At 34.8% G+C, this 12546-nt stretch overlaps 1 protein-coding gene across 1 annotated transcript in view; it reads right to left on the bottom strand.

Annotated features, from left to right (window-relative positions):
* LOC149410306 (tubulin beta-1 chain) overlaps nucleotides 1-10175 on the bottom strand; it is a 29142-nt gene extending 18967 nt beyond the window's left edge. Inside the window, exon 1 of the mRNA XM_089648783.1 lies at nucleotides 10010-10175. Within this exon, the coding sequence (XP_089504909.1) occupies nucleotides 10010-10066 (57 nt within the window). The 5' untranslated portion in view covers nucleotides 10067-10175. The remainder of the gene's footprint in view (nucleotides 1-10009) is intronic.
* Between the last annotated feature and the right edge of the window lie 2371 nt (nucleotides 10176-12546).

The following is a 12546-nucleotide window of genomic DNA, read 5'->3' as shown; positions in this document are numbered from 1 at the left end:
AAATAATATTTTAAAAGAAAATTAATTTTTATTGTATTTTCAAAATTGAAATTATAACATCCCGTTTCACGCGTTCAACATTTTCACGGGTCTTGTGTTAGTGTTAGGGTGAACAAATAATAAAAAATAAAAAAAAAATAAAAAAATAATTGGAATGTCTGTGGCCTAGGAGTCGAATGGTGTTTATGTCAGTGGCGACATTACTTTTCTTACAAATTGCTATATATCACAATTCTAGGGATTGTCTGGTTCAGTGTGACATTCCGAGGTAAATTTCCGGTGTTTAGTCATGGCATAATAGGTATTATCTATTCGATAATTCTTCCTAGCTATCCTGTCGCGTTTAAATAAATAAATGGGGTTCGGAATGTCAAGGATATTTTCATTCACACAGCAGGGGACGAAGTAATTTACATAAACAAAGTTATTTAAAGACGAACTAGAAGAGAGAATAGATACTAGACAAGAAAATATTATTCTAATTCAACAAGAGAACGCAAAGAGTTTAAAAAAATATCTCAAGAGTATTAAAGACTTAAGATTATCAACATTGACATGATTACCAACTAATTTTCGTCAAAAATATTGGTAGTTTGTCGAAACTTGGTAGCTTGAATCACTCATGATATTAACAGTTGATATCGACATAAATATTGTAAGTTTATACAGTCGGTCGCTCTGTTATCAATATTGGTACGATAAAGTCTTTTTATTTTTTATTTTATCAACATTATCGGTAGTTAGTCGACACTTTTATCGACAGTAGATATCGACAAAAAAATTGTTAGTTTATAGAGGCGGTCGCTCCGTTATCAATATTGGTACGATAAAGTGGTTTTTATTTTATCAACAATATCGGTAGTTAGCCGACACTTGGTAGCACGATTGCAATTCACTCATGATATTGACTAATATTGTTAGTTTATAGAGTCTGTCACTCCGTTATCAATATTTATACGATAAAGTTTTTTTTAAATTTTATTTTATCTACAATATCGGTAATTAGTCGAAACCTTGGACACTTAACTCTAGCAGAAATTAAATATATTGTGAAGATCAAAGACAAATAATAACTCAACCGTTATTCAAGGTATACATGAGCCCCTGGAGCTCACCTTATGCATAATTAGGAAAATGAATAAATATTTATTTTGCATACTGTTATAATTTGAATTATTTTGTAATAAATAAACATACCGGGTAATGAATAATGATGGTTAAAGAAATGGTAAACAAAACCAATCAGAAAATACTTAAAATCATTAAACATATCAATTTTAGTTTGTGATATACGTTATTACTGCACGAAATTATAGGTAATATTTCCATCCTAGGGCGATTGTTTTTAACAGATACAGATATTAAGCAGTTAGGGATGTTGATAAACTAACGTTCACAGCTTAGTTTATCGTGTCGATTCTGCTTAGTTATCGATATGGCGTGCGATATATTATTCTTTCTTCGTCCATCTGCTCTACATGTCCAAACCATCAAAGCGTCCTTTTCTTCGATGGGAAGGAACTTGATACTTGATACTAGGACATTGTATGTAAATTAGGAAAAACGGAAGAGCGAAAATAAAAACAACATATTGGTATATATGTAACAGACGACGGATATCCGCGGAAACCTTATTTGCAAGTTACCGAACTCGATATTTGTTAAATTACAAACCTTTTTACGACGCATAAAAATATATAATTGGAGCGAATGAATAGACAATCAGTAAAAGTTGTGATCTATACCGATTTGTAATAAAACTGATGCTGCTATTTATATTAACACACTTTGATCGGGTTATTTTTTCGCCGGCTGACCGCTGAAAACGGGCGAAAATAAAGGTCCCGCGCGAATTTGTGTAATTTGTTTTAAATCGCTATATCTTCTTAAATAATGGAAATATTTCAATAAAATTTTCTACATACTAACTCAGCATACCCAAGCTATAAAATTTCTAGCCGAAAACCAAGTATTATTTCTAATGCAACATAATAAATCGAAAACAAAGTCATTGTTGTGTCATTAGGGCTCAATTTTTTAAGTATAAACTAGGTTTCAATTTAATAAAATTACAAATTATTATATTTTCACCAAGCCCAAATCATTATAAAAACAAAAACAATTGCCACTTCTCTAGTATCGTCAAAGTAACACATTATTACCCATTGAAATACCACGTGTACAATTGCTCCTCGCACGGTACAGCGGACCAAAACCATCGGAACATGCTAATAATATTGGTTATTTTTTCAAATGAAATTTAAAATAATCACTTACGGTAGAATGCTTCTCGTATTGCTCACGTAATATTGTTTATTGTTTTTCACCATACACTATTAGGTTTTAGTTTCTAACCACTTTTATCTAATCAGTTTCAGTTCACGTCTAAAAATTGTTCATCTAATATTTGGATACGGTGTGATACTTAGTGAAACATTCCCCCCTATGAAGAGGGACGTCGCAAAATTGACACATATAACTCGTCAGACCTTTCGTTTTGTGCGCAGAACACACGCGACATTGTCTCTGGGGATATTTCTTTTTACCGCCGGTGACAATTTTTATCGCTTTATGTTTTTTCGTGTCCATTGATAATCTCCCTGGAGGATCTTTTTTCAAGACTTTCCTTTGTAATTGTGAAGTGGATGGTCTCGGTTCCTCAAAATTTGCATCAGTTTCAGAAATCTCGGTCATTATCCAATATTTGGCAACATTAAGTAAAAATTGTTTATAAGTCAGTCTTTTGGTTGCATTCAAGGCCTTGTAAACTTTGTAGGAATTAAACAGAGCACAATTCAATAAATACATCACAGCTCTCTTAGTCCATTTTTTGGTTCTTCTTATTATTGAGTAATACGAAAGATACTGATCTGCACGATCAACTCCTTTCATATATTTGTTATACTCAATAACACTCTGTGGTTTCCAGATTCGTAGTTTCGTCTTCCAATCGATATTGCCGCTTTCAAGTATGATCGAAGAATGTATAGTTGAAATCATTCTGACGTCCCTCTTAGATTTCCAAATTTGCAATAACACATCATTTTTTCGACGGAAAATACTTTGGCCTGGATTGAGTTTTACGTTTTTAAGGCATTCGGGAAAACCTCGATTAATTCGCATTGTTCCGCACGTTCTTATTTTATGTTTCAACAACACTTCACTAGTTTTAACGCTATTATAGTAATTGTCCATATATACATGATGCCACAAATTTAGGTATGGATTAAGCAATGTTTCAACTGTATCTATTAGTCGCTTTCCTTGCCCACAGTATATTTCCAAATTGCAAATATATCCCGTAGGGGCTTCACTAACCATTCGCACGAGAATACCATATCTAATTATTTTTGACGCATTGTATACTTTAAATGCTAGCCTTCCCCGCCACGGTATGATGCTTTCATCTAGAGAAAGCTCCCTTTGAGGCTTGTAAACAGAATTAAATTTTGGGATGAGATATGTCAAAACGGGTCGAATTTTTTCAAGGCGGTCGCTGGAATCGGTAATGTTTTGGTTATTTGAAAAGTGCCAAGATCTCCAAATTTGATTGAAACGATCACGGCTCATTGTTTTTGAAAATATGGGCGTCTCGATACATTGGTCTGAAGACCAATAATCTTGTCTCGTAGTTTTTTGCACTTGACCCATAAGCAGAATCAATCCTAACATTTTTTTCATATCTGGAATGTTTATGGGCTTCCACTTGATGGATTTGTTCGTTTGTTTGAATCTTGATTCATTTTGAGCATGGTAACGATTGCTTTCTTCTACCATCATTTCAAACAAATCATTTCCAATAAATAGTTCTACTACTTGCATAATACTTTTGGAATCAGCTGGTGTTACGCAAACACCAGGATGACCTAAAAATGATTCGATATTTGGCGGATTATCTATTCGAGACCACTCTTCTCCTTCTTGCTCCATATCACTTTCTTCAGAATCACTAAACTGTAATGGCATCACTGACATTCTTCTCCTACAAGGAATTTCTTCACTTCCACTAGATTCTTCACTTTCACTATCGAATTCAGGCAAATAATTACTAGAACAGGCAGATAAATTATCTGCAACGATTTCGTCATCACTTTCGTAATTTTCAGAATCCATTTTGAAAGGTTTGAAAAAGCTAATATAAATATTATCTCCTCAGAACACAACCGTACGACAATTTGCGTTTTAAAAACTGACATGCACTTGTCTTGTAAATATTTATTAGGGTCCGCCTAACTGTGTTTGCCGATACCTGCTTTTGTTAGTCGCGTCAGACACTGTGCGCTCGCTCGCACCTAGGAGTTGAGTGGGTGCGGAACAGAGATAGAGAGATTTGTTTCGGGTTTCATGGTCATAAAAACCCTCATTCCAAGAATTGAATTATTAGAATAACAGAATATGTCATCTAAATTACTTATTTCGTTGATCTTCAAATGAAATACCTATCAAGTGTCAAGTTTTAAATAATATAGGTCATTTTAGTTGAAATATCGATGTACACAAAAGACTCCAAGATAAATATTAAAAAAAGACTTGCATTACAATTTGATAATTATGTACGTATAGTTGGGACCTTTACAAAGAGATTGGTATATAATATTCATATAAAGACATCGGATAATTTCTTCTTTTCTGCCATTGAAATGAGGCGGGCGCAGAAGGTAGAACTACCCTTCCCGACGTTAAGCATCAATCGACCGAACGGGTAGAACTACTCTTCCCGATTAAAGTGTGTTAAGACCTTTCGACTCCTAGGCCCCAGATACACACATCATCGTACGTCATTCGCACATTGTGAAGCTAAAAAAGTGGAGAGGGAAAGGAGATGGAGAAAAAGGAAGGTTGGGAAGTACCTGGCTATTCAGATCTGGTCATTAAACACGATTAAAGAAATTTCAAGAAACGCTGTTATCAAAACGGTGATTTGTCGCTAGGGGGATACTGATAGTATCTACCACTCTGAAAATACTCGTAAGTTATGTGGCCAACCTCTAAAATCGAGATGGTTAGGTTAATAATTGCAGTTTATAAAAAACAACTAATAAAAAAATAAACAGAAAATCAACTCGTAAAAACATATTTTTTTTTATTTAAATTATTTTTATCTTTGGTTTGACTGAGGATTGGACCTTCCTCCCCAGGGACTGGATTCAACAATTCAGCCAAATCCTAATTGGATAGTACTTACATGCATTTCATATTAACTGTTGTAAACATAGACTAAATTAATACATCAATGGCTGTAAATCTTAAAATATAAAGTCATCCAATTTTTGTGAAATGCGTGTGTGTGCATTGATAGAATGTATTGTCATCGTCAAAGAGTTCTGTCGAGTTTCAGCTTGAACGGATAATAGTAAATAGTACAGGGTTTTCCAATAAGAGGTGTTATTTTGAATAGCCCGCTATTTCGGTAGATGTTACTTTTGAAGCTGTCATTTTTTACATTTGACAAGTAGAAACTACGCCATTAATAAAAATGGAACGATACACGCTTCAACAACGCATTGAAATTATTAAAATTCACTTGAGTGAATCAAATGCAAATCATCTTGAGTGATGAGGCCCATTTCCACCTCGGTGGCTTCGTCAACAAGCAAAATTGTCGCATCTGGGGCTCGGAAAACCCAAGAGTTATTGTTGAAAAGCCTCTCTATCCTCAACGTGTGACTGTTTGGTTCGGTTTATGGTCCGGCGGAGTCATTGGACCTTACTTTTTCGAAAATGAGGCTGGAGCAACAGTTACGGTGAATGGATTGCGCTACCGAGAGATGATTAATGATTTTTTATGGCCGGAATTGGATGGTATTGATCTGGACAACGTTTACTTTCAACAAGACGGCGCTACGTGCCACACAAGCAAGGAAACCATTGATCTTTAACGATTGAATATCAAAATAACACCTGTTATTGGAAAACCCTGTATTATAAAAATATTAACTTTTCGTCTATTGTCTGCGCATCGAATAATACGAAGAATATTACTTAACTTGCGATCGGCTGACATGTGTTATTGCAAGTTACCACGCGCATTTCCGGAACAGGCACGATTAAAAAGGTGTAGTACCTTTTATGGTACGTATACATTTACGAACCGAAACGCGAACCGAGCCACGAATTACGGGAAAGGAACAAAGCAACTGCAAGCGGCGTATCGCGCCATTTGGGGTTTCTTGGTTCGCGTATGTATACGTAGCATTAGAACCTTTGAGCTGTAACGTTAATTGGCCGGCAGGTGTGCCGTTAGAGGAACATAACGAAAGGCGATGCCATACATAGTAATGCAAAATCATGTGTTTTTAATTTGAAAATTTGGTCGCCTAGAAATGTTTAAAATGCTTCAATTAAATACTGCGAGTAGAATACATCTTGGCCTTTGAAATAATCGAATATTTTTAGATAAGTCTTTTTATAAGCCCAGAAAAAAATAATGTATAAGTCCCACGACAACTGCTTTAAAGTTCAAAATCTCCTACTTACGAACCCATTTTCGGTTATGATTTTATTGTATAATGTGGCAAATTAATTTATTTATAAAATGATCGAACAAAAATTAAATATTTATGCTTGAACATCCACAAAATAAAATAAAAGGCACTTTTTGGCAATGTTTTTTTTCTTGCATAAATCAAAACAGGCGGATGGTGTTAAGCGGGGATTTAAACCTTATCGCCATCTACGTAAGGGTTGTTATTGATAGCGGCTTAATTTAAAATATTACACGACGTAGTGCATCGCTTTAATTTACTTCCGAGGAAACATGCATTTAATGCTTCATTAATAAACTAAAGTGAATACTTGGAGCACTTGGTGAGTTATGTCAGTTATTTTCAGGGGTAAAAAATTCCAATATTACACTTAACAATATATTCGTAATGACATACTTATTTTTTGAAAAATGATGTGGTTGTAAATTATACCGTCTTTAAAAATGATAAAGTAATTCAATCAGTGTTGCCATGGATCTTGGGGCAGTTACATTATTAAGAATTTTTAAGCAAAAAAATCATTTTCGTAGCACAAGTAGCAAATGCACGAAATCATCAAAAAAATTAATCGACTTTACAAATAATTCAAGTTCGTTTTTGATCGGCCGTGTTCGATCGTCGTTTTGAGTGCATTCGTGCGGAAAGGAAGTCTGTTCCAAGTGCAGCCGGCAGAAAAAGAACTCTACATGAAAAAAGTGCCGCTGTATTACGTGCTTGACTGAACTCTAACTATGTATTGTGAATTGTCAGCCACACCCGACTCCGGTTATTGGGGACAAGTCATTATAATAATATTATGATATATATACGGCACAAGAGTCCCAAACTTCTGGAGCCAGGAGGACTATGGGAACCAGAACCAATTGGAGTATGTTGTGAGGGGGAGGAGTTGGGGAGAGAAAGTTCGCGAGTGTTTAGTCGTCTTTGATGACCAGATCTGAATAGTCGTGTACTTCTCGAACTCCACACCCTTCAACATACTTAAATATCGTATGCCATAGTCCCACTGGCTCCGGAAAGTTGGGACTCTTTTGCGGTATTCGCATAAAAAATGTCCTTCCCATCCCTACACCCTCTACAAAATACCCAAATACGGTATGCCATAGTCCCACTGGCTCCGGAAAGTTGGGACTCTTTTGCGGTATTCGCAGAAAAAATGTCCTTCCCATCCTTACACCCTCTACAACATACCCAAATATGTTATGCCATAGTCCCACTGGCTCCGGAAAGTTGGGACTCTTTTGCGGTATTCGCATAAAAAATCTCCTTCCCATCCCTACACCCTCTACAACATACCCAAATATGGTATGCCATAGTCCCACTGGCTCCGGAAAGTTGGGACTCTTTTGCGGTATTATAAAAAAACTCCTTCCCATCCCTACACCCTCTACAACATACCCAAATATGGTATGCCATAGTCCCACTGGCTCCGGAAAGTTGGGACTCTTTTGCGGTATTCGCATAAAAAATCTCCTTCCCATTCCTACACCCTCTACAACATACCCAAATATGGTATGCCATAGTCCCACTGGCTCCGGAAAGTTGGGACTCTTTTGCGGTGTTCATATAAAAAAGGCTTTCATACAAATTTCTAAATAGAAAGGTTGATAATCTAAAAAAAGAATAAACCCCCGCTAGAGAGGAAACGTAATGGAGTGCATTGCACTCTAGAGATCGCCGGACCGTATCACAGCGACCGAGAAGAGACTAGCTGTCTTGGTGGCCAGAACTCAAAACCATTGTTGAATTTATTTAACGATTTAGCGCTAGTAATTTATAATAAGATGAACTACATTTCTCGGTCGAGAGATCGCGTTTCGGCCGAGAGATGCGCGAATGCGGAAATATCAAAAATGTTTAATTCAAATAAAGTCGTAATATTAATACAAAAAATACTCTTAGCAAGTCAGGTACTGCACATTTTGGATAATCACTAGATTTAAAAAGTGTTCGAATTTTGTAAGAGAGAATCAAATTTACTCTTAGGTAGGGAGGTACAGCAAAAATTTATACTTAGGGAGGTAGGTACCTTACTTCAAATTTTAGATAATCACCAGAATTTAAAAAGTTTTCAAATTTGAAAGAGAGAATCAAATTTCCTTTTTGGTAAGTACTAGCTAAAGGCGTTCGAAATTTAAAAGAGAGGATCAATTAATGAAGGTAGGTACTGCAAAATTAAGATAATCGCTAGATTTTAAAATGGTATTCGAATTCTGAAAGAAATAAATAAATTACTCCTATATGTACGTAGGAACTGTAAATTCCTAGATTTTAAACGCGTCTTCTGGAAATAAAAATGAATATATTATGGCGTATTTGGTTTCTCTTCGGCTGCCTGCAAAGTTATCCGTGACTATGACAAGTTAAAAAATACATATTTTGTATTTGTCAAGTAGTCAACATTATACAAATACAGATATATAAAACTATAGTTTTAATATAATCAAGAATGGCACAATATCCGCACTGCATTCGGTATTTATATTTCTGAAGTACTGGGACGAAAACTAAATTAACACGTCAGCAAGAGGAATACATTAAGCAATTTATACTCAAAACAAATAGTAATTTAGAAATAACAACAAAAAACTGGTGCTAGGGGTTACTAGGGGTTGAAGAAAAATCATTCTTACTAGAATTTTTCACAAAAACCCTTAAAATACAACGAAATTTGAATCAATTTAGTTGAAATGACGCAACTTCTATTATGTAGTAAAACTATCGTCTGACATTTTAGTATTCAGATATTTATTATGGCCGGCATAGTAACTCGATGGAAGTAGTCTTGTAAGTGCGTAGGAGCCTTGGGTTGGTGTTTTTAGTAGGTCAATATTAGCTATGACGCCTTCTGCTAAACTAGGTACCACCGGCAATCACAATATAAAATGAGCGTCGGAAAATATATCCATTCGAGAAATGCTAGTCATTATAGATGGATATTGATTTAAAACGAATATATGTTTTATTATACGATATATTTTCAACAAATTTATTAAAAAACACAATACGCATATTAATCCATCGTAATAAACGATGAAAACAATATAATAACACGGTCAGAGATGAACTTTCACAAGAGGGTGAGTAGGTGTATCGATTTGGTCTCATTTAAAAATAACTGGATAAAAGTTAATTTTTCAATAAAAACTTTGCACAATTTAAAACAATCTTTGAATATTATAAAAGAAAACTGTTGTTTTACAGCCTAGTATAGAGCAGCTGGTATTTGAACATGATCATTATGACGACCCGCCACACCCAAGCTGCTGTTCGTAAAAATGTACATATTTAAGTTATTTGCCGATGGAATTATGCAATTTTGATGTTTATATGATAGTCGAACCTTTGCAAACGATTTCCACAGGAAAAAAAACACTTTCAACCGTTGAATCTTGAGATTTTATCACTTGACAAAATGTCGGACAAAGAAGAAAGAAAAAAGCCGGTATGTACTTACGTCAAACATAGTATGTATACAAAACCACTGGAACTTTTTATTATAATAATATAGCACTGTTAATTACCTTGGCTCCGATCTGGTTTCCGCATTGTCCGGCTTGAATGTGCACGATTTCCCTCATTTTGAATTATATATTATTTCTTGTTACTTTTATAAAAAACTAAAATTTACTGAACACTGGACGCCCGAGTCGAACGAAGAATTAGCTCGCTGTGATGATTCTGCCTCTGTCGACGGTTATTTGAAGCCTCGTCGACGCCCAATGCTTGGCTCCCATTGGCCGAACACACGCCTGCGCTTTATGGTCCTGCCGCTCAAAACTCCGTTGTAATCTCTCTATCTGTTACACGGATTATTTAGAAGAAAGAGGGAGAGTCTACAACGGATGCATCCGCGGTAGCACTTGCAAAATAACATTAGACAACATCCCTTATTATTTATACAAATTTAATTCTGCCATCTAGCGCGGTTAATGTTAACTAACAAAAAAACGATACAAAAAACATTTTTTTTAACATTTGTTATTGTAATTCTCATTCATTCCGCAAAGATCGCTGTTTTTTTTGGTAATCACTGTTTCGTGATTCAGTTTGCTGCATTCATCAGTACCAACCCAATTTACTAAGCGATAAAAAAATAAACGTCAGACTCGGTGATAAATCAATAAATGCGATATCAAATGTCTCTTAATGTTATCACAAAAGTATACAGATGTATTCAAATAGTTTTTATAAACGTGTTTGTACCATTTTATATTGTTTTTCTCATGTTTTTAACGAAAAACCATAAAGTTTATAAAAAAATAATTTCAGTAAGTATGTTTATGTTGGTACACCTATCACGCCATTATCCACCTAGGAAATTTAAATAATGCATAGGACACCGTTGCGGGTAGCGCCCACTATAATATTATTATTATTATACATATTTTCGTGAATATGGATTTTTTTGGTTTATAAAAAAAACAACTCACAAGTTCGCTATAGACATTTCACCTCTAAACGTTTCCGCACAATACGCTGCAGAAATATGCAGCGGCATAATCATGTCCATTTTGAAGTATCCCACGCAGACAATAACATTCGTATTATGAATTATGACTTTTCTCGTCCTATCGCAATAAGACGGACATATAAATACATTACTATAATATCCTACAATATTATTTCCTACAATCTTTTTAAATCAGACAAACCATGAAATGCAGGCAAATCGTTAGTTTTAAAAAGAGGTCGCTTTTGAATGTATTTTTGGACACCGATGGTATTGAAAGTTTCATAAAAGTTTTTCTAAACTAGTTTGGAACAACCGCCCGCAGTCCCCCCTTACCCCACAAATGATACTGGGTGCATAACGACGTTTAAACATAATTTACTAGCTCATGTTTACCGTGTACCCGGCGTTGCACGGGTTGTGAATGTTTTGAGCAATTTGAACAATTAAAAAAAGATCCCCTTTTAAAAGTAATTTTCTAGGTTGGAGCGCAAACCAAGAAATGCCATCGATATAATATTTTTTGGAGAGTCAGTCAGTGAGTCAGTACCCCAACAATACTTGGACGAAATTCTAAAGTATTTTCTAAAATGGAAATATTTTAGTATTGTTTATTGTATATCAGCCTAACCGGCTAGTAGCCGAGTGGATAAATGCGTCGGATTCCCACCCAAGCTTCGCAACTTCAAATCACTGCTAGCTAAGTCTTCCATCATTGCACAAGCAACATTTTCTACAAAAAACTGTGAAAAATATTTTTCCGAATCCTGTGTCCTCATTGTGAACTATTTTCGCAGCATCCCTAAAGATGACATACTATACTTTAAGAACCTTATTTCTCTCCGGGCCTACTTTATGAAGTAAATATAATTAAAAACAATTTAAAAAAAAACCCACAGGTACTTACCGTTACTTCAGTTCACGAGTCAAGGAGATTAATTTCCCCGACACTACGAAAATTTACAATTGGATACCACCAATAAATTTGTCAATTTTATTATAAAAAATAATAGAATTGTTGTTTTGGCGCCAGTTAAAAACCATATTTTTTTCCTTTATTTTTTCTTTCTGTTCACCAATTTGTTTTAGGATGGTAGCCGCCTCCCTCCCCCTCTACCCCCCCCCCGCCCCTGGTTTTATTGAACAATGTTGGAATAATAACTCAACACAGTGACAACTCAACACACCTTTAAAAGGTTATATAACATCCATAAGCGATGAAAAAAACTAACCTATAAACCTAAGTAACCTGAATTGAATAATATATATATATTTTTTAAATACATACATATGACAGATTTACAAAAGAAAAACATATGATTCTAAAAATTAATTACAATAAAAAGGCTTTCTTTTTATTCAATAGAGAAAAACGTTTCTCGTGTTTAAGTTGGGAAGTAGTGCCATTATAGTTTATTTATTTGGTACAAAATTTTTTACATTTTAAGTTTTCCAGTAATGTAGGCCTCACTGGGTGGCTTGCCCGTGCTGAGGCCTTCATTTTATAATATGAAAATATAATGTACATAATACATTTAAAGAAAAAATAATACATTTAAAATACATAATAATATATTTAAAATTAAAAAAATAATACATTGAAAATAA

This window comes from Hesperophylax consimilis, chromosome 28 (genome assembly GCF_061612785.1).
Source record: "Hesperophylax consimilis isolate HC1 chromosome 28, BYU_Hcon_1.0, whole genome shotgun sequence".
Taxonomy (NCBI): Eukaryota; Metazoa; Arthropoda; class Insecta; order Trichoptera; family Limnephilidae; genus Hesperophylax; species Hesperophylax consimilis.
Note: the sequence above shows the minus strand (reverse complement) of the source record. Positions and strands in the feature narration are given on the sequence as shown.